A 21132-nucleotide genomic window follows, 5' to 3' on the forward strand; every position below is an offset into this window, starting at 1 on the left:
ATTTTTTATATATAATGTTTGATGTTGTAAACGCCTAAACCGCCTAAAAACCGTCTAAGCCCCGATTAGGCGTTCTAGGCGCTAGGTGCTGGGTCACCGCCCAGATACCGCCTAGCGCTTTCTTGAACATTGCTTTTACCCATCCAAATTAATGAAAGAACTATAGTAAATTGACGCAATAAAAACACATTTAACGCAAATAAACTTCACAAAGCCAAAGGTCATGGGCTAACAAAACCAAAGCACTTATAAATAGAGAATCGGTGCGAGTAACTGACATTCACAATCATCATCATCATTCACCCGCACATAGAAACACAAAAGACACAACTCGATAAATTAAACCAAAAATGGCGAATTACTCAAGTATTCAGATTCTCTTCTTGGTCTTCTTCATCACTTGTAAGACCAAACAAAAAAAAAACACTCTCTGTTTTTGTTTCTCCTATGTTTACAACACAATTCGATTTTGTGTTTTTTTTTTTTTTGTATCTTCGGATTTAACAGTTTTTGTGTTTTGAAATCGCAGGTGGCATTGCTGTTTCCGCCACCGTCTTCACACTACAGAACAGTTGTCCCTACACCGTCTGGCCGGGAATTCTCTCCGGTAACGACAACACCCTCGGCGACGGCGGTTTTCCCTTGACTCCAGGCGCTTCCGTACAGCTCACGGCTCCTGCTGGATGGTCAGGTCGCTTCTGGGCTCGTACCGGCTGCAACTTCGACGCCTCAGGCCACGGTAACTGTGTCACCGGAGACTGCGGCGGTGTTCTGAAATGCAACGGAGGTGGGGTTCCTCCGGTCACTCTGGCTGAGTTCACACTCGTTGGCGATGGCGGCAAGGATTTCTACGACGTGAGCCTCGTCGATGGTTACAATGTCGAGATGGGGATTAAACCACAAGGAGGCTCCGGTGATTGTCATTACGCCGGCTGCGTCGCCGATGTCAATGCGGTTTGCCCTAATGAGCTTCGGATCATGGATCCGCATACCGGAATCATCGCGGCGTGTAAAAGTGCTTGTGCGGCGTTTAATTCTGAGGAGTTCTGTTGCACCGGTGCTCACGCGACGCCGCAGACTTGTTCTCCGACGCATTACTCGGCCATGTTTAAAAGCGCTTGCCCTGGTGCTTACAGTTACGCTTATGACGACGCTACCAGCACCTTCACTTGTTCTGGATCTAACTACTTGATCTCTTTCTGCCCCACCCGGTCTTAACCCGGTTTATATTTGGGGTTCTCACGTTTCTTTTGCTTATTATTTACTTTGATTCATATTCTTCCATTTTAATGATTTTTATAGTATTCAGTTGTTACACTCACCTCATTTGCATTGTTGCTTTTATTTGTATCTCTTTTGAATTTTATATATGGTATTGTTTTTTTTGCATTACCTATACACCTCGTAACACATTCATATCGAAAGATGGATGCTTAATTAGAGAGATTCTTTGATTCCTGTCATTGGTTCTTGATGGACTTTACTTACATGTAGCAGAGCAATGACAACTAAAGGGGTTCTTTTGATTCCTGTCATTGGTTCTTGATGAACTTACTTACATGGAGAGAGCAATGATAACTAGTGTTAACCCACCCAATAGACAGAGTTAAAACTACTATACTTAAAACTTTTAAGAGCCACGGAATGGTAAAAACATGTGACCCGCGCTAGCCTTTGACAGATTTTGTTAGCCTATAGCTGATGCAGTTAAAGATCATTGTTTCTGGGTTCTTTTGGTTTCGACCTGCTACCCTTCTTCATTCCTGTCGCTGTCTGAACGAATCCCACAATTACCTGAAGCTCATCCATTTGCTGTAAACCAGGAAAAAGTCTCAGCCTTGTCAAAAATCAGAAGACAAATTCATAAACATATCACCACAGCTTTATGTTACCTGAGACATGAAGTGTCTCTGAACAATGTCAATTAGTTGCTCCCTTGTTGGATTAGGAAGAGCATCCACCTTCACAAAATGAGATCAATCACTCACCTGTTGTCAGAAACAAAAACTCTCTTCCACAATTACTGGTAACATAAGATTTGATTTAATAAACTCACAAGGTTAAAATGTCGCCAATATCTCAGTAATGCAGGCGTATCCAATTTGGTAAAATCAACCTTCTGCGCAGAAGCCATATTCCCAAATCAGTAAACCAAAAACATTAAAATGAAAACCCCACTAGGTGGAAGAAGTCCGAGGAATTACAATGTTCCCACGAGGTGTTAAACTCGAGTTTTTTGAGTGTGAGTCACAAGATACGGCCCTGAAGATTGGCTTTTGAGATAACCGCGATGATCTGTGTCCTCTCTGCTTCGACTTAAGAGGCTTCAAAGTCTCCTCAGTTGCTGCAAAAGACAGCAGAAGATGATAGAGTTAAGAACCAATTCAAAAGCCTAAACCTTTATTAGAATGCTAGAAAACAAAACAGAGGAAAGCTCCAAAAGACCAAAAAAACTGGAAATTGTTGAAGAACATTGCCAACAACATGCCACATTTATTGAAGAGTTTCGGACAATTCATTGACAGAGACAAGGAACCAAACTTACTCATATCAGAGGGATTGTTCCACTGTGTATTATGCTCGACTTCAAGATCATTGTCTACTTCGTTCCCTGTAGGATGTTCAAGAACACTAAGCGCATTCCTCTGCAACTTCACTTCAATCCCATTAGTCAAAACCTGAAAACCAAAAGCAAGGGAGGACTAGATTGAAAAAATAAACTAGTAAAGTTTGGGACTTTTTTTTGAGAAATGGGAATGGTAGGGGAGACAACAACTGGTGGAACTTGATATCCAAATTAGTAAAAAAAAAATTAGATGCGTTGGGCTATGAGGAAATTGTTATAAGATACTGATTTCATTATAAAACTATAGAAAAGATGAAATTAGTAATGATCAAAAGAAGAAAACAAAAAGATCAGAGACACTAAATTTTATAATGAAATAGGCAGCCAGCCTAATGAGACGGAGAACATCAATCTAATAAAAGTTAACATCAAAACACAAAAGGAAGAAAAATTCGGCAGCGGATGAAAATGACACATCTGAAAAAGAAAGAACAATAACCCTAAAATCTATCAGTTTTTAAGTGTATATATCAGAATTAGTGACAAGTAAAACAAATCAAAAAGACAGCTTGAACCCACAAAGATGAAGAAAAAAAAAAAAAGGATAAGAAGGATTCTTCAAGAAAAAACAAATTGATTGAGAAAAGTAAATAAAGTTGAAAAATAAATATAAAAGTGCAGATCGTTATGATGCAATTTATAAAACTAAAGTTATGATCTTTTTAGCACAATCAATCCCATCGGTGTTTTTTTTATCAAGCTACGATTGATTTGTTGCATTACTAAGCTAATGATTCGAGCTGGGTTTTGGATTTATATCAGACAAAGATGAAAATAAGACAAAACCCAGGTAAGGAAAAAAAGAGCTAAAATATATGCTGACCAGCCAATGCCAACCACCGAGACCGACGGCTTTTTTAACGACGCCTTGAAGACCGACGAGGACAGATTTGGTACGGTTGTTTCCGGTGACGACAACTTTGGTATGACGTGGCAAGACAGATAGTTCCTCTTCGCTACTGCAATCGCCGAAGCAACTCTGTAGCTGAGAGAATCCACTTCCTCCATTGAGGATGCTGTTTGAGTTGTTGTTGTTGTTGTTCTGTGCAGTTTCCAGCATTTGTGTTTTTTTTTTCCTCTCTACCTCTCTATTATAGATAAAACAAAATAAAATCGAGTTTTTTTCACGATCTCAGAAAGAGAAGGTCGTGCATTTTTTTTTTTTTTGGAGAGGATGAGATAAGAGAGAAATCGAGTTAAGAAATTAGGGTTTTTTTTGTATTTTTATTTGGTCTGATGAAGAGAAGAGCTAAGAAGAGACAGAGTAAGAGTGAGAGAAGAAAGAGGAAAAAAAGCAGAGTATAGTATGATGATGAGTAAGAGAGAGAGAGAGAGAGAGTAAGATGATATGATACAGAGGAGGGAAGGGAAGGGACGATAGCGACCGCCTTCCTATCTTAACCAATAATGAATCGCCACGTGTGGTTTTGTACTGCCACCATTTTGCTCTGTGGAAATTGAGCGGTTTTTTTTTATCTTTCATCGATAGGTACCAAATAAACCTTTCTCACTTTTACAAATATTTTTTTTTTTACTTTTTACACTCTCGAATAGTTAAATCTATGAGCTGAAAGATCAAATTTTTGTTTTCTTTTTGATTATAAATAAATCCGAACATAAAAAAGGTTATTTTCCTTGTACTAGTACATGTCTATATATATATATATATTTAACTTTAAACAATGAAATGGGAAAAAAAAAAAAAACAATGGATTGAGTGAGTACCCTTTGGTTAAAAGAAAACATTTTGGGTACTAATTTTGTATTGGAATCTGAGTTTTGGTGCTTTTTCACAGGGTTTTAAAGAGGATTTAGTAGTATAAAAAAGGAAAAACGAGGGCCATACTTGTTAAATTTTTGTGTAATGTATACACGCGATCGACGTGAATCCTGAATTTTGGTTGACTGTTTTTTTATTCCAAAATAATTTTAAAAAGTCAGGAGTAATGGGTCCATGCATTCATGTAAATTACAGTGTTACCCCTTTACTCTCGCATGTTACTATTTTGAATTTGAAATCACCACACACGGACTCTCTCTATTATTAATTACTTCATTCATTGTATAATATGTTCATATAAAAACAAGAAGAACATTTACCTAAAACGCAAATTCTAATGGAGTGTGATTCTTAAGATACTAACAATTAACAAAAAAAAAAAAAAAAGCAAGTTTGAAGAAAAGAGTTGTTAGCTAGGTGTAACATGGATGTAATCCAAAAAGTAAAACATATTTCAGATATTTAAGACTTTATTCATAGATAACTAAAAAAATTTTGTAGGCAAATTGGTGTTTACAATTACACTAAATAGTCTAAAATGTAAACGTCACCCACATAAATTGGTGTTTTATCCAAATTTTTAGCAACGCCTCCTTCATTTGATATATAGGACGTACTATCATGCTTCTTATTTGTAATTTTGTTTTCTTTCTGTATGACAATTAGTTTGTCCATGTTTTCAATCGGATATCTTTTTTTTTTATAAGTAGATTTTGATGATTAGCTACCTACTGTATTGTGTTTTCTTTTTTTATATACACTAACTATTTTGTATCTGTGGGCATTTCAATTTTTAGTAGATTTTGATGACTACTACTTCACGGCTAAACACATATAGTTCTAAAGTGTCATGGATATGTACAAAAGTAAAACAATGATATAGACAAATTTAGCACATAAGGTGCCTATTGTCACTAGTTAGTCCGAAACCAGGAGAGAAAAAAAAAAGTAAACCCCTAATCATATTTCTATGAATGCTGGAAACCAATGCTGGTTTTAAGATTTAATTTATTAATAATAATTATAATGCTTCTCATCAACTAAACAATAAAGTCGTTGTAGTATAGTGGTAAGTATTCCCGCCTGTCACGCGGGTGACCCGGGTTCGATCCCCGGCAACGGCGTTCTTTTTTTCCATAAATTTTTTGAAACCCTCTGATTGACTCCAAATGTTCCCAAAGAGATTTCTGAATTCTGATAAAACGTCATAATCTAAAGATATTATAAATACTACTACTAGCAGTCTAGCGAGTCAGAGCTGTACCCTCTTGAGTTAGTCATACTTCTCCTTTTTTTTGTTTTTTTTGGTTTTTCTGAACTTTATTACGACAAAAAAGTTGACATTTCAAGATTTAAGTCACAGTTTATACATATAGGTAAAAGTAGCTTCTACGAAGTATATATGTTTTTGACTATTTTAAAATTTTGATTAACATTTGTAAAGTGTAATCTCAATTTCCATTCGTTGTAAGATCAGTTATACTCCCTCCGTTTCAAAATATAAGATGTTTTAAGCAAAACACGCAGATTAAGACGTTTTTACTTTTAACAAGTTCAACCAATCATAAACAATACTGCATAATATAAAATATTAAACTAATCTAAAAGTTGCATTGAAATTTGAAAGCATTCTATATTATGAAACAAAAAACTTCTCCAAAACATCTTATATTTTGAAACGGAGGGAGTATATAATATGCCGCCGGACCTAGCTGTGGGACAAACCCAGTCAAACCCCTTTTTCAATGAATTATACATATGCGTAGTTATAAATGATAGTATAAAACAACTAATAAATCATTCTAGATATAACGATGGACTCAGCAATTAACTTTATAAAAAGTTTAGCAAATTTCAAGTGGTGGACTATATAAGTAATCTGGATAGTGGATACTATAAATAAATTTCGAGAAAAATGTCATAAAAATCCCCAACTTTCAAATTTGGGACGATTTAATCATCAACTTTCAAGATGTCATTTTAATCACAAACTTTTTGTTGACTTGACCATAAAATAGCAAAGTTTTGTTGACCTCGCCATTTTAGGCATGACATTTATTAAATTCCTAATCTTAGAAAGAAAACCTCAATTTCTCTCTATAATACCCAAATATCTTCTGCAATCTCTCTATTCCGATGAGTTTAAGCTCAAACTTTGACATATCTGGTTGCATCGGTGAATATGGTGTGCCATCGATGGTGTAGAGAGAATTTGGGGTTTTCTTTCTACTTTCTAGGGTTATGTATTTGTGAAATTGGAATCGATTTGGGGATTTAGTGTCTTCAATTTGGTAAACGATGTTGTTTTTGACATTAAAAATGTGGTTATTTATGCTAATCGGTAGCAGATAACATGCAATTTACTCTGTTTTATAGCCAAGTCAACGGAAAGTTTGTAATTAAAATGGCATCTTGAAAGTTGGTGATTAAAACGTTCCAAATTTGAAAGATGGGGATTTTTTTGACATTTTTCCCAATAAACTTATGCATATAAACATATACGCTAGTAAGTACTAAATACGACCCAAATTATAAATAAGAAGAGGGTTAAGAAAGTAAATGTATGGGTAATTACAACTAATGAAGACAAAAGTAGTCAAAATTCGTTTGTAGGCTAAGAAAAAGTGGTAATTCTCTATCTAATTAAAGACATCATTATGTTTCATCTTATTATATGATTGATTTATATCTATAATGGAAAAAATAAAAATAAAAAATAAGAGAACCAATCAAATGGTGTGTTTTTCGGTCACACAAGTAAGGGACCCACACTGTCTCCTCTTTTCTTCTTCTCTGTATTATTTGGTCATAACTCTCTTTTTACACTCACACAAAAAAAAAAAAAAAAAAAAACAATAACGTACTGCTACGACGACGATACACACACGCTACTGTCTCATTATCCTCTACACCGAATCACACACATCCTTATATACACCTTACTCAATCTCACCCTTAAAAAACTACGCTATAACACGTGGACGATTGATATAACAAAACAGTGATTCTTACTGTAAACCTCAACGTACTCGAACACACACATACAGACGACTCAACTTTTTTTTTTAACACCAAAGTTAAAAAAAAAGAAAGAAAAGAGAGAGAGAGAGAGAGATTCTTCTTCGATTCCAGCGAAGGGGAAAAGCGTATTCCTCGTGAGCACTAACTTCTCACTCCTCCTCTCTTCTTCATCTTCTTCTTCTTCAGTCTGTGTTCACACAAATCTTCACTTCTTCACCTACCCCCATCCAAAGCTCTCTCTCTACGGAGATTTCGAGGTTTGGCGGTGGTGTTTTTTTTCCCGATGACATCTGACGGTGCTACGTCGACATCAGCAGCTGCAGCTGCGGCGGCTGCAGCAGCAGCGAGGAGGAAACCGTCGTGGAGAGAGAGGGAGAATAATCGGAGGAGAGAGAGACGGAGAAGAGCTGTAGCTGCTAAGATATACACTGGTCTTCGAGCTCAAGGCGATTATAATTTGCCTAAACATTGTGATAATAATGAGGTCCTTAAAGCTCTTTGTTCTGAAGCTGGTTGGGTTGTTGAAGAAGACGGTACTACTTATCGTAAGGTGATTTTTATTTTTTTCCAGATCTGACTGAGCCTTATTTGTTTCTTAATGTTGGAGTTTGTTTGAATCTGAATTCTTCGATTTTTGATTCTTAGATTCAAAATTAGGAAAAATTACATTTTAGTTACCTTATCAAATCAAGCATGTCTATACATGGATCTATGGTTATCTTTCTAATTTTAGATTGATGTGTCTCTGATGATCCAAATCTTGAGCTATTATTAGTATGCATCTGTATCTATGATACTTGATCCATTCTGATGTTTGTTATTGTTGTTTGTGGTTGGAGCAACAGGGATGCAAGCCTCTACCTGGTGAGATAGCTGGTACATCATCACGAGCTACTCCTTACTCATCACAGAACCATAGCCCTCTTTCATCAGCTTTTCAAAGTCCAATCCCGTCTTACCAAGTCAGCCCTTCTTCCTCATCTTTCCCTAGTCCCTCTCGTGGTGAGCCAAACTCCACATACTTCCCTTTCCTCAGAAACGGTGGCATTCCTTCCTCTCTACCTTCCCTCAGAATCTCAAACAGTTGTCCCGTTACTCCACCTGTCTCATCTCCAACTTCCAAGAATAATCCTAAACCGTTGCCCAACTGGGACTCTATCGCTCAGCAGTCCATGGCTATTGCTAAGCAGTCTATGGCGTCTTTTAACTATCCTTTCTATGCGGTTTCTGCACCTGCTAGTCCTACGCATCGCCAGTTTCGTACACAGGCTACTATACCTGAATGTGATGAGTCTGACTCTTCTACTGTTGATTCTGGTCATTGGATAAGCTTTCAGAAGTTTGCACAACAACAACAACAGCAGCAGCCTACATTCTCTGTCTCTATGGTGCCAACTTCTCCTACTTTCAATCTTGTGAAACCCGCTCCTCATCAGCAGATGTCTCCTAATGCTGCTGCTGCGTTCCAAGAGATTGGTCAATGCTCTGAGTTTAAATTTGAGAATAGCCAAGTTAAGCCGTGGGAAGGAGAGAGGATACATGATGTTGGTATGGAGGATCTTGAGCTTACACTTGGAAATGGCAAGGCTCGTGGTTGACAATATGAACAAACTAGGGCAGTAACTCGTATTGTTTCTTCTTCCAGGTATTTGGATACCTTATGGAAATCTCATATGTTCCTCACTTACTATCCATATATGCTGCTTAAAGCCTTCTCCATGGAAGCATTTGGAGTGTTAAGAGTGGTTTGTTCAGTTCATGAATTTGGTTTCAAAAGCATTATTTGTAGATAAAATATCTTAAGATGTATGATTCTGTCCCTTTACAAATGTCACATGAATTAGTGGCTTGAACCTGTTTTGTGTCCGGTCAAATTGCTTAGTCTCATGTCTCAAGTCTATGCATCAAAGATCCAAACTTTGCAGAACATATGCTTTTACAAAATGTTAAATTCTTTATTCTCTGCAATCAATCTGTTTGTCAAACACTAACACATAAGTATCATCAAATAAACTAGTTAGACAAAGCTAGCTAGAAGAAAAACACAAATCAATAAACAGAGCTAGCTACAAATGCTACATTTCATAATCAAATGCTACAAACTCTGGTCACTCATCTTCTTAATTATCCAATCCCCTGTTGCTGATCAAACAAGTCGTGGAGAATGGAAATCCAGTTTGGTGGCCATCTCAAGGCTTTTCTTTCAGTTCATTCTCAGTAACATTACATTCTTGGTATCTGAAACAAGCAGTGAGATGATCATTCAGAATGCCAGAGGCCTGCAAGAAGGAATAGATAACAGTAGGACCAACGCAGCGAAACCCTCTCTGCATCATATCTTTGCTTATGTACTCTGCCTTTGGCGACTTAACCGGCACTTGACGACCATAACGATAGCCATTTCTTAATGGCTTGTGGTTCACAAATCTCCAACAATAATTGCTGAATGATCCATATTCTTGCTTGACCTGTTTTCAGATTACGACCAAAGCTGTTTCAAATAATTTTTCAACACATAATATTCACAATTTCTTATCGAACACACAAAGTAACCAAACCTTAAGAACTGATTTCGCGTTCTCTACAATTGCTCGCAGCTTCTGCTCGGATAGAATTAGACACCCGTTTACTCTAAGAGACGTCAACCTCTTCTCTGTGAATTGTGATATAGCTGAAGGATCAAATTCTTCAAAAAGCTTCCTGCAAAACGAAACCAAAACCTTTTTACTAATACACCAAATTAAAACACAAAATAGTCAAATTCACTGGCCTAAGTTTACCTAAAGTCCTCTCTTTTGTGAAGGATTGAAGGCCAGCTAAACTCAGCCAATGCTTGTGAGAACACAAGTAGCTCGAAGAGTTTATTGTCGTCACGAACTGGAACACCCCATTCCTCGTCATGGAACAACACGTAGATCGGGTCTGTTCATCAAGCACCATTATTATTAATAAACCGAAAAAACTTATATAGTAGTACTAATCAATCTAAAGAAAGATTTTTGTCCTTATATGTCCCAACTACAAGACCAAGTGTTTGCTGGGTGCAATAAATATGTTGTTGACATGTATGAAAACTGATTGTCACCTTTATAAACTTTTAACACATATTCAAAAAAAAAAAAAAAATGCTACTACATTTCGTAAACCATAAAAAAAAAAGCCAATTATTCACATGGCTTCTTCATTTGTGAAGTCGATAGAGATATTTTTTAGAGGTGCCAAAACGAAAAAGTTGGGTAAGTATCTTTTAATTCCTTTGCAGATTCATTAAATGTGCGACAAGGACAACAAAGTCTCTCTCTACATTGATATAATGTTACAACATTTTTTATTTCTAACATTAAAACCAAAAAGAACATTTTATTTCCAACATTAAAACAAAACAAAAAAAAAATCATTTTATTCCCTCTTCTTTTAAAACATGATCTCCTCGTTATTCACGAAATTCTACATTTTATAAATTAAAAATAGATACAGTAGAAAAAAATTGTAAAATTTAAATTAAAGTTAAATGAGGCAAAGAGGGAAAAAATAAAAATAAAGTGGTCAGAGAGAGAGAGACCTGAATTAGGTGTGATCCAGTGGCATCTCTTGACCGGTCCCGGAATTTTAGGAGAAATGTCCTCAACGACGGCGACGGCGACGACATCATTGAGCTTCGTAGTTACTACTCCGTTCCGTTTAGACGGAGTTATGATTTTCCCAGAGTTCGTCGTCTTCACCGTTGAACGTTCCGAGGATGAAGTGGAAGAAGATGAATCATCAGTCGAAACTGAGAAACTCGAGTCCGGCTTCTTCTTCTTCGTCGCCGGAGATTGCGTCTGTTGTGGTGGCTTCTTTGTAATCTCTGTGTTCGTAACCTTGAATCTGTTCCCAGTTGAACAGAGGATAGCTCGAGACTCAACAGCCATTGGTTTAACCGGAGAACGAAGCTTTGAGACTACAGACATCTCGTAAGAAGGGGTAGGGAGATGGAGAATTTGAAGGTAATGTGAGGGTAAAATCGGAAAGTGAGATGAAGATCAGACTCAGAGAGAGAGAGAGAGATGGAACAGAGTATGAATGAGAGAGCTTATTATTTGGAGAGGTTTTAAAACGAAACAGAGAAGAAACGGTAACAAATTAAAAAATGAAAGGAGGTAAACCGGTTATAGCCGGTGAATATTGCTTACGTGTTCGGTTAATTTATGCTTTTGGTTTCAGAAAAGGACACCGTTACTAATGGTGTTATTACATGTAGTAATGTCGTGAAAATTACGCTTTTGTCTAAATTAGTTCAGGATTAAAGTTTGCCACCAAAGTCTTAATGCTTTTATGACTTTGAACCATATATACAGTAAAAAAAATGTAACGAAACAATGACTACATTATTTACTTTAAAATTAGAGGGTTTAAAAACCTAAAGAATGTTTTTGGAGAATGCACCAAAAGTCTTCAATTCCGCATGCTTTTACGACTTTGACACATATACACATACACAGTAAAATTAATGAAACAACTGTTACATTATTTTACTCCCGACCTCGAAGTTAACTGCTTCAGTAGCTCGTGCCCTCAATTACACAGCTTTTGGCTTCTCGAAGAGGGGGAAGTACAATGATTGTCAATGAACCAATTTTACATGACCCCTACTTCCTTTATGTTATTTTAATGCTTTTTACAAAAAAAAATTTACTCAAGAACTGGAATAAGAAAATACAGGACAAACCAGAATTTTACCAATTACTAGTATAATTCCATTCTAGTCCAAATTTTTTATTAATACAATATTAAGTTAATTGTTCTAGTTCAAAAAACAAATTTTAGCGATAAGTGTAATGACCCATATCCATATAACACTTGTATCACTTTTATCTACGTATGGTAAACTTTGTTACTTGTGTGACGGCAAAGAAACCTCATATGATTAATGGAGGGTGGATAGATAATTTAGAGTTGGGCAGAGAGTCAGAGTCTATATTTGGTGAAGTGTGTATGTGGTTTTGTGAGTGAAGGGTATAATGGGGAATACAAACAAAAGCTTTAAGTAGAAGTTAAAAAAGTAGCTTACCGTTAACCAAAAAAAAAAGAATCGTAAAAGCCAACACAACACCAACTCCACCACAACCTCAAAACCTCACAATTGCCTTTTTTTCCTTCTTCTAACGGCTAACTACTAAACCCTCTTTAATGGGCTTATTAGCCCAATTAATTATATGGCCTAGTTCCTTTAACTATTATCTATATCTCCTCCGTACGTACTTAACCTTATTTAAAAGCCTTTTATGATTAGATAGATAGATCTCTCAACAAACAAACAAACAAATTTTGCTGTAAAAAAACCTGTGGCAACTAAAATCTCTGCATTCTGCAAACATCTTTTTGATTCAGAGAACCGTATCTTGTACTGTACATAGCCTTCGTGTAAAAACTAAAAGACTAAAGATTTGTTGTCTTCCTTTTAAACCGGTCCAAGAGTGTTGAAGTGGTCCCATGCTTCCTAAATGATTGAATCAAACCAAACCAAATAAAATAAAAAAGGACTTGAATAAGATTTAATGATCCTGCAAGGTTTTATGTAATTGTCATAAAACATTAGTTATAGTAACAACAACGTGTAATTAACTCGAAAAGTTTCTCAGCCATGTATTTTTGGTTTGTAGAGGCACCCCTTTTGTTGTAGTTTGTATAGATGAAGGATGATTAATAATGCCCTTTGGTACGATTTGCTAACCGTGTTTCCTTCGATCATATTCATTAGATGAACCGCCAAAGAATCTGTGAATTGAAAACTTCCGAATTCATTACGTTAGGGCCCATTAAAAAAAGCCCGTTATAGATAGAGTACCTTTCAAGTTTCAACCCTACCTAGTCCCTCTATATATATACTCCACAAACCCTCTAAATTGGTGTCATTCGATTACGAAACCCTAATCGATCTCGAGATCCAAACAAACCTCTCTTTCATAAATCTTACGTAAGATTTCTCTACATGAAACCGCTCAACATGGACGACGGGAAGGAGCATACCAACATTGTGGAGTTTTATCCGCTTCGTTTTGAAGAACGTTCTGATCCGTTGCTACACGACGACGGCTTGTGTTATATAAAGATTTATGGCACCCACATCTCTAGAACCGTCTACCGCCCACTCATAGGCCCGGACATGCTATTGGCGCAGAAGGAAGTGACGAGAACATATGACTTTCCAATGAAATTTGAGCTACCTGGTTCCAGGTCAGATCTCTACGATACTTTTAGAATGATATTTCTTGCGGATGAACTCGGAGATTATTGGAATCTGCACCCAGACTGGAATTTGGAGAATCTAGCGGAGAATATATGTCAATATGCTGAGTCTCAGGGTTTCTGTTTGCAAGGAAGAGCACCACAACTATTTGAGCTCACCGCTGTTGAAGCTTTCGTCGAACTCTCCATTATGAGTGAAGCTGCTGGTTGGAGAATGAGTGTATGGAAAGAAGGACTAGCTCCAGCACCTCCGATTGACATCGTAGAATGTACCTTGTGTCATCATCAGGACATGACCCACGGTAATAGCATTGCGCTAAATTGTGGGGATGTTTTTCACAAGCATTGTTTCTTTCCTCTTTGGTGGGAAGACAAGGGCACCAATTGCCCTCAATGTGCCCGCAAGTGTCTTTAGAAACACTAGAGTTACCTATGTTTGTTCTTCTACATCCTCTTAAATATGGATTAGCTCAATTAACTAAATATGGCTTTTAACTATGTCTACATCTTTCTTAAACCTCTCTTTAAAGCCTTTTATGTGATGTGATATAACTATATAAGTCTATATCTGATATAATTGGTGTGTTGCTGTAAAACCTGTGACAACTAAAATTCTGTATTCTGCTAACATCTTCTTTTGATTCATCAGAACCGTGTATCTGTACATACATAGCCTTTGGTTGTAAGAACTAAAACACTTAAAAAGATTTTTCCTTTTAAACCGGTCCGAGAGTGTTGAAGTGGTCCCATGCTTCCTAGATGATTGAATCAAACCAAAAGAAAGAAAAAAAGGACTTGCTTATTAGATTTAATGATCATGCAAAATTGTCGTGAAAACATTAGAGTGTTATATAGTAGTAACAAGAACCTGTAATAACTCGAAAACCTTCTCGGCCATGTATTTTTGGTTTGAAGAGGCACCCTTTTGTTGTAGTTTGTCTGGATGAAGGATTAGTAATGCCCTCTGGTACGATTTTCTAACCGCGTTTCCTTCTATCATATCCATTAGAGGAACCGGCCTCCACCCGCTCCCGGACCAAAGAATCTGTGATTTTTTCCGAATTCATTATTTATGCATATAGGCTAATGCAATACAGCATCGAACAGTGTTATGTGTTGTTATACATCATCAGAAAAATACTTACATATTGCAGCGTGGACAGAAGAGACCGGATGTTTCCGCTCTTTCCGCTTGACCACTTGCGAATTTTAGCATCAATGCTCTACAGAGGTTCGGATTCCGCTATCTTTTAGTTTTTAGAGTTAAGAGATCGAAAATGTATCTCTTTGCAATTCCAATAGTATTATTACCTGGATTTCTTCAGCATTACTAGTGGTTTCTTCCATTTGGTTTTCATCTTGTGTTATATCCTCCACCTACACATCACATTACAAGTTCCACGCCAATCATTGAAAAGAAACATACACATTATTAGATTGAAAACATCAAGGTTGAAGGGCGCTTAAGATTACATCAAAGTTTACTTGAAAGGGCTCATCTATATCCTCTGAGGATGTATGTGCTGACAGAAATAAAAAATTGGTTAGCTCAAATGTTATTTGGTTGTGTAGATATAACAATGTTGGATAAGTCCAAAAAACTTACCTGTGGTTGGTTCTTGACGCTCTTCTTGTTCATTAACACCACGAGCCTTATTATTCTTCAGGCTCTCCTGATCTGAAACCTTTTCCTGAGTTGCTTGTGGAGGCTTCTGATCCCGATTCTGCAATGATATTTATAGGTAAGGCATCACAAACCAAGGAACAAATAGCTAACAAAATCTTGATTGTCAGATTAAGTACCATAGTAGGGATATCTGAAGTCGATTTCTTTAGCTCGTCAGGAACGTTTACAGTTTCCTTGGCATTAGCACTGTCATGATTAATATCAGTCTTGGGAGTTTCTTTAGCTCTCCTCCATCTAGAGCTTTTTCCAAGAGATTCCCCACCTGCTCCAACTGAAGCTCCTTGACTGAAAATCTTAACAAAGTCACTCACTTTTCCTTTGGCTCCATCTTTGCCAACTTCTGCTGATGCGGATGAACTTGCGAAGCTGGATTTATCAGGTATCGGGCTATCCGAGGAACTTTTCATGCCTTGTGGTTTCTTCTTTGTTCTTGAATCTTCAGTAGAACTTCGCGTGCTCTTGGCTTTGCCTTTACCTTTCCTCACTTCTCTCTGTTGTACTATTTCCTCACCTGCAATGACAAAGAAACCAAATGAAGTCCACAAAAGGAAAGCTAACCCAACCAAACGAAACAAACATATATATGTCTGCTGAAACCAACCTTGCTTCTCATTATTATCCTTAAAATTAGAATGAAGAGGCTTCACAGTAGCTTCATACGCTTTTGACACACCAGAGAAGGCCTGTTCAGACATCGGATCATTTGAATGGAGAGGCTTCACCGTAGCTTCACGCACCGTTGACACACCAGAGAAGGCCTGTTCAGACACCAAATCAAATTCTGTTTTCACTTCCTCTGTCTGAACACCAGGACGTTTCTTTTCCTCATTCAAACTAGATAAACCAATTTCACCTTCTTCAACAACTCTACCCGCTTTCTCAACAGAAGAAGTAGATTGAGGATCACTCAATGTCACCGGCGTTGTTGTCTCCTCAGCTTTAGACATAGAACTCAATCTAGAACTACTCCAAATGACAACAGGAACTCCTTTATTAGGCCACTTGTAGATAGAGAAATGAAACTGCCTGCCTTTGCCAGTAACAACAACTCTTGGAGTATCATCACAACAACCATCTGAATCTAATTTAACAGTAGAGACCACATCGGCTTTGCTAGAAGTTCTTGACAAAGGAGAGCTCGAAACAGTTTCTTTGTTCTTGCTTAAACTACGAGTACTAGCTGAACCAAATGTGGGAATCTCTGTTGCTTTTGCAGGAAGACTAATGAACAAAGTCAAAAGATAATTATAACTAAATTATCAAATATGATTATGAAACTAATCTTAGTGTTATAATATTAAACAGACCTGAACTGAGCAGGAAACGAAGTTCCTGAAGATTCAGGTTTGAGAGCCGGGCTAAGGATCCGAGAACCCGGAAGTGATGACCCGAACGGTTCTCGCTCCTTCTTCTTCATCATCATCGGCGAAGAAGAAGAAGACGACGATTCATTCACTCTGAAAATATCGTCGAAGAAATCATCGCTGGTGAAACGACGCCTGACCGATGTCTCTTCTCCGAAGACAGGCTTCTCGTCTTGAGTAACCAGAGCGCCGACGACGTCGGAGATGACGTCACGACGCCGGAGAGCGGATTCGCTGAAGCTATGCCGCGTGGCTTCGTTATTATTAGCTACAACTACTTTAGAGCGTCTCTTGGGAGGACCACCGAACACGTCACCGAAATCGATGTCAACGTCGTCATTAACGCCGCTGGGGTTACGTAGCACGAGTGGTGGTGAGTTGGAGGAGGCTAAAAGAACTGTTTCTGAGCTTTGTAATGTCTGCATAGCACTAAATTGCAGATTGCTCTGTGAGAGGAAACTAAGGCTGAAACGTTTCAATAAGGCTTTAGAAACAGAAAGAAAGAAAAAAAAAAAAAAAGGACAAAACAGAGAGGTAAGTGTGGGGTTTCATTTAATTTGAAACCATACAGAGTGAAGAATCTTAAAAAGACTCTTCTTTGTGGATAAAACACACATAAATCCAAACTCTTTGCCTACTCTCTTTTGTCTTCCATCTCTCTCTCTTTCTTGCCCAATCTTTTGTCTCTCTCATAAATTTTCTGTTTTTGTGTGGTCAGGAAATAATAAAGACTTTTATGGGTATAGAAGAAACTGTGGTCAACAGTAGAGTTGAGAAATCAGCTATAGGATGGATACACAAGATTCATACTACAGACGAAGAAGAAGTATTTAGGTAGAATCTGAAGATTAGTTTTATTTTTTTTGGATATCTTGCTTAACAAGCATCTATTCAATAGTACCATCTGAGAAGCTATCAAGCGCATCTTGCTTGCCATTAACGTAGAAGTCCACTGCAGCTTGCATTCGGATGAGTTTATCACGATGGTAATTCACATGAACAATCACCGGCTTCAACTTCTTCAGTTCCTGATTCTTTCTCACCGTTTTGAAGAGGAACCTACTGTTCATGAACTCATATATATCCATGACTCTCTTGGAAGCGTGTAAGCCAGTGTATCCGGGATGCGAAGGGTAAAAGAGGTGCTCATTGAAAACTGCTTGGTCCCATCCCCCTGACTTGGATAGTGTATCTGTCACGCGATCAAGTAGCTCGATTGAAGGAAGAGTTGGTCTTAGATAGAAAAACCCGGAATTGAAAACCCATATCCTTGCGGTGTAGACATACCGAGACTGTCCCATGGTTGGGTCATCGAACACATCGTTGAAGCCATAGGCCGTGTTATTGTCATGACCATCGCTCATGGACTCCACATCAGAGTCTCTGTACAGATGACCAAAAGGGTTCTGCAAGAATACAATGTCCACATCTGATAGAAGAACACCATAACCAAGCTGCAAGAACTCCCTTAAGACGCGGAATTTTAGTCCAGATACGGCCAACCCACTTCCGCTTTTCCCAACGTCATCCACCGCTTTATCTGGATCTCTCTTGTAATATGCAACTTCATTCGATTTACAGAAGCCTTCTATGGAATCATCCAACGGGACAACCATGTAGTTTTGAATACCCACTCTTTTTACGCTAGCAATCTGCACCTCCAACATTGGTTTCACATTTGAATTAGCAAGAACCACGATGATCTCTTTATTAACAGCTACTTTCTCTAAAAGCTTAGCTAATCTGGGGTTAACAGACTCGTCGGGAACCACAGTCGGATTGGTTCTCAGACCCGTGACAGTGCCAAAAGGCCCGGCCTTGATCACTGTTCCTTCTTCCGCCAACAGTACCTTTTCTGTTAGCTCTCTGACCTGCTTGCTTAACTCGGCATTCTTTTCGGAGATAATTGCAAATTCTGATTTCAACATTTTGACCTGCTCAGGTGATTCACCTGAACCCGGTCCAACCTGAAAAGATGAACAGAGAAAGGTTGAGATCACAATTTTAACTTTGGTCTTGATGTCACAGATTTCAGTCTTTAAGTAAGATCCAAGATGATATGATTAAAAATGCAATATGTAATTCTTCTTTCTCCAAAATCGATGAAGATTATGAATCCTCAAAACAAACGAATTCAGTAAGAGAGTTCAATTCTCAAATCTTGAAAGCCATCTCCCGCCAAATATAGTTCTAAATTCGGCTATAGTATTCAAACCTCATTCACCAACATTTTGAATTATAATTTCCAACAAACACAACACCATAAAAGGAGTTCCAGCATTCCCCATAGAAATCAACTTAATGCTATAAATGCTAGCTTCAGAGGACATCTTCAGAACACAAAAATTGGAGCTATGGAACACAGAATTTAAAAAAAAAAAAAATGAATGTACATGATTTAATAGTATAAGATTTACCTTTGATGATCCGGAGTTGAAGAAATCATTTGGTAACAAGATAGTGCAGACGCACCCGATAATAATTCCGACAAGAATGGCGATCACAATTCCACGTTCACTGAATTGTTGGAATCGGTCTCTACGACCAGCCATTGCCAATTTGAAGAGAAAGAGAAGACTCTTTTCTGTCTTCTGTGATCAAATCCTAGTTGTGCAAGTTAATCTATTATTTATCGTCTAGTCTTGATTGTACTGGACTAGTGGCGTTGCTGTTGATCAAAGGTCATATAAACAGCTAACATACTGAAAGAGAAAGAATGGTCCATCTAACTAGGTAGAGAGGTTTAGGCAGAATTGCCTAACTCAGCACAACCACATTTATTACGATTCTAGAAAACCAGTACCACTTATTTATCATTTTCACCTCAAACGACACTAAAAATGATATTAAAACCAAACTGTTTTCGAGGTTTCAAAAGGACAAAGATGATCAAATCATAAAGCCTTATGGATATCTAACAGTACTCCTTTCCTAAGCAGTTGAGACATCGTTGTATCCTGCAATGTTAAAAAAAAAAAAAAAATCAAAACTTTGAGTCTAGAAGAACAGTCTCTCTACATACTGAATTAGAAAAAAGAAACAGTAATAAAAAAAAAAAAACCTTTGACCATCGCAAGTAGGGCAAAGACATGGATTGATACAAACTGGATCGTACAACGGTGACCATCTAATCGTTGCGTTTCCTTTGCATAATTTGCATATGTAAAACCCTTTTCCACGACAAACTCTACAAACCAATCCGGTTTTCTTCCGTTTCTCTTCAATTGTATATCGAAATGCTCCTATAGCTGCTGACGAAACAGCGCTTACGATCACAAACCCGCCAACAATTACGCCAACGCTGGTTCTCAAGAACCTAATCGGTTCTAGTGGCATCTCCTATAGTGTTATTATAATCTCTCTGCGGAATTTTGTCGAACACCTTGAGTGCGTGTTTTCGTTGAGTCTTGTGAGTTTGGAGAAAGAAGATAATGGGTTGATAATAATTGTGTGCTCTGACCACTTTAGCCTTTTCATTCAAGGCGAAAAGAAATACCAAACCGAAGTACATTAAATGATTAAATTTAAATCCCACATAAACCGGATCAAACCGGAAACTATAATACCGACCAATCTCGGTAGTTTTTTTTAACTCGAAATCCTAGTGAAGAGAAGATGAGCACCGTTTTGAGGCTGCAAGGTCACAAACAAAACAGGAGCATGAGCATAACTTGGTGACAACCTGAAACTGTAATGCTTCAAGATCGTAGCCAGAACAGTTTTGGTCTCATTCACAGCAAGATTCTGTCCCACGCAAGTCCTAGGCCCTAACCCAAACGGCACAAGCAGAGCTGATTGTTTTTTAGGATCTTCAAACCTACGCGGGTTAAACTCCTCTGCGTCGTTTCCCCATGTTTCTTTGTCGTGGTGCATCGCTACCACTGATAAATAGATTTGAGTTCCTGCAGGAATGTCAAGGTTTCCGAGCTTAGCTCTCCTAAGAGTGTCACGGTTTAGTGTCATTGCTGGAGGGTAGAGCCGGAGAGTCTCGTTGATTATCATACTTAGCTGTTAGCAAAGACAAAAAAATAAAAGAATTTGGTGCTAAGAATCAATGTCTCTTGAAACCATACTTAAGTTGGGGCTTAAAGACGTACACTCTTGAGGTCTTGTAAGACGTCTAGAGTAGGAAACCCGGTTGGTCCGAGGACGCGTATGACTTCTTCACGAGCAATGTTTTGCCATTCTTGGTTCATAGCTAAGAGTACTAAAACAAACGTCAGAAGGTTACCAGTTGTTTCCTTAGCTGCAAAATAGAAGGTTTTGCATTCATCTATCACTTCTTCAATCCCAAGTTTCTCTTCTTGACCATTCTGATTCGTGTAAGATGACATAAAAGCCTGAAGCATAGTTCCTGATTTCTCAACAGCTGTTGTTTTGTTGCTTTCTATCAGTTTCAGTATAGAACCACGGATTTGTTTCTCAG

General features: G+C 37.8%; 8 protein-coding genes and 1 non-coding gene across 10 annotated transcripts in view; 3 read left to right on the top strand and 6 right to left on the bottom strand.

The window, feature by feature from the left end:
• The window catches only part of LOC104713144 (pathogenesis-related protein 5), a 7621-nt gene extending 6182 nt beyond the window's left edge, over positions 1-1439 (top strand). The window contains exons 1-2 of one of the 2 annotated variants that reach the window (XM_010430204.1): positions 285-402; positions 530-1439. In XM_010430204.1, the coding sequence (XP_010428506.1) occupies positions 351-402; positions 530-1218 (741 nt within the window). In that variant the 5' untranslated portion in view covers positions 285-350 and the 3' untranslated portion in view covers positions 1219-1439. Of the gene's footprint in view, positions 1-284; positions 403-529 lie in introns of those variants that run through there. The other variant, XM_010430203.2, reaches the window with a different exon arrangement.
• LOC104713150 lies at positions 1503-3900 on the bottom strand. The gene is given in 7 exon segments (XM_010430208.2): positions 1503-1709; positions 1711-1812; positions 1893-1961; positions 2057-2119; positions 2205-2344; positions 2546-2678; positions 3450-3900. Coding segments are annotated over 7 exon segments (786 nt in total). The 5' UTR covers positions 3687-3900; the 3' UTR covers positions 1503-1667.
• TRNAD-GUC lies at positions 5459-5530 on the top strand. The gene has a single exon. It is a non-coding gene; the product is annotated as a tRNA-Asp (tRNA).
• LOC104713151 (protein BRASSINAZOLE-RESISTANT 1) lies at positions 7491-9327 on the top strand. Its single transcript, XM_010430210.2, has 2 exons — positions 7491-7977; positions 8273-9327. Exons 1-2 carry the CDS (start codon positions 7711-7713, stop codon positions 9023-9025), a joined length of 1020 nt encoding a protein of 339 aa, XP_010428512.1. The 5' UTR covers positions 7491-7710; the 3' UTR covers positions 9026-9327.
• LOC104713152 (DNA-3-methyladenine glycosylase 1) lies at positions 9362-11563 on the bottom strand. The gene is made up of 4 exons (XM_010430211.2): positions 10990-11563; positions 10208-10349; positions 9986-10127; positions 9362-9895 (listed from the first exon to the last, which is right to left on the bottom strand). Exons 1-4 carry the CDS (start codon positions 11375-11377, stop codon positions 9617-9619), a joined length of 951 nt encoding a protein of 316 aa, XP_010428513.1. The 5' UTR covers positions 11378-11563; the 3' UTR covers positions 9362-9616.
• LOC104713154 (J domain-containing protein required for chloroplast accumulation response 1-like) lies at positions 14254-17387 on the bottom strand. Its single transcript, XM_010430213.2, has 9 exons — positions 16650-17387; positions 15944-16563; positions 15459-15853; positions 15262-15379; positions 15129-15178; positions 14967-15032; positions 14801-14878; positions 14524-14700; positions 14254-14410 (listed from the first exon to the last, which is right to left on the bottom strand). Exons 1-9 carry the CDS (start codon positions 17129-17131, stop codon positions 14372-14374), a joined length of 2025 nt encoding a protein of 674 aa, XP_010428515.1. The 5' UTR covers positions 17132-17387; the 3' UTR covers positions 14254-14371.
• Positions 17490-19364, bottom strand: LOC104713153 (arabinosyltransferase RRA1). The gene is made up of 2 exons (XM_019229462.1): positions 19124-19364; positions 17490-18673 (listed from the first exon to the last, which is right to left on the bottom strand). The coding sequence occupies exons 1-2, from the start codon at positions 19256-19258 to the stop codon at positions 17594-17596; spliced, it is 1215 nt and encodes a 404-aa protein (XP_019085007.1). The 5' UTR covers positions 19259-19364; the 3' UTR covers positions 17490-17593.
• LOC109126251 lies at positions 19463-20061 on the bottom strand. Its single transcript, XM_019229463.1, has 2 exons — positions 19768-20061; positions 19463-19663 (listed from the first exon to the last, which is right to left on the bottom strand). The coding sequence occupies exons 1-2, from the start codon at positions 20040-20042 to the stop codon at positions 19621-19623; spliced, it is 318 nt and encodes a 105-aa protein (XP_019085008.1). The 5' UTR covers positions 20043-20061; the 3' UTR covers positions 19463-19620.
• The window catches only part of LOC104713158 (cytochrome P450 734A1), an 8441-nt gene continuing 7508 nt past the window's right edge, over positions 20200-21132 (bottom strand). The window contains exons 4-5 of the mRNA XM_010430218.1: positions 20804-21114; positions 20200-20714 (exon numbers count right to left, since the gene is read on the bottom strand). Of these exons, the coding sequence (XP_010428520.1) occupies positions 20295-20714; positions 20804-21114 (731 nt within the window). The 3' untranslated portion in view covers positions 20200-20294. The remainder of the gene's footprint in view (positions 20715-20803; positions 21115-21132) is intronic.

This window comes from Camelina sativa, chromosome 9, assembly GCF_000633955.1.
Source record: "Camelina sativa cultivar DH55 chromosome 9, Cs, whole genome shotgun sequence".
Lineage (NCBI taxonomy): Eukaryota > Viridiplantae > Streptophyta > Magnoliopsida > Brassicales > Brassicaceae > Camelina > Camelina sativa.

Excerpts from the sequence above, each read along its gene's own strand:
- LOC104713151 (XM_010430210.2), top strand. The coding sequence starts at position 7,711 with ATGACATCTGACGGTGCTACGTCGACATCAGCAGCTGCAGCTGCGGCG. Across the intron at positions 7,978-8,272 it reads ACGGTACTACTTATCGTAAG|GGATGCAAGCCTCTACCTGG; the intron begins GTGATTTTTATT and ends TTGGAGCAACAG.
- LOC104713152 (XM_010430211.2), bottom strand. The coding sequence starts at position 11,377 with ATGTCTGTAGTCTCAAAGCTTCGTTCTCCGGTTAAACCAATGGCTGTT. Across the intron at positions 10,128-10,207 it reads CACAAAAGAGAGGACTTTAG|GAAGCTTTTTGAAGAATTTG; the intron begins GTAAACTTAGGC and ends TTCGTTTTGCAG. Across the intron at positions 9,896-9,985 it reads ACGCGAAATCAGTTCTTAAG|GTCAAGCAAGAATATGGATC; the intron begins GTTTGGTTACTT and ends ATCTGAAAACAG.
- LOC104713154 (XM_010430213.2), bottom strand. The coding sequence starts at position 17,131 with ATGCAGACATTACAAAGCTCAGAAACAGTTCTTTTAGCCTCCTCCAAC. Across the intron at positions 15,854-15,943 it reads GGATAATAATGAGAAGCAAG|GTGAGGAAATAGTACAACAG; the intron begins GTTGGTTTCAGC and ends TTGTCATTGCAG. Across the intron at positions 15,380-15,458 it reads CTTCAGATATCCCTACTATG|AATCGGGATCAGAAGCCTCC; the intron begins GTACTTAATCTG and ends ATATCATTGCAG.
- LOC104713153 (XM_019229462.1), bottom strand. The coding sequence starts at position 19,258 with ATGGCTGGTCGTAGAGACCGATTCCAACAATTCAGTGAACGTGGAATT. Across the intron at positions 18,674-19,123 it reads TCAACTCCGGATCATCAAAG|GTTGGACCGGGTTCAGGTGA; the intron begins GTAAATCTTATA and ends TCATCTTTTCAG.
- LOC109126251 (XM_019229463.1), bottom strand. The coding sequence starts at position 20,042 with ATGCCACTAGAACCGATTAGGTTCTTGAGAACCAGCGTTGGCGTAATT. Across the intron at positions 19,664-19,767 it reads CCTACTTGCGATGGTCAAAG|GATACAACGATGTCTCAACT; the intron begins GTTTTTTTTTTT and ends TTAACATTGCAG.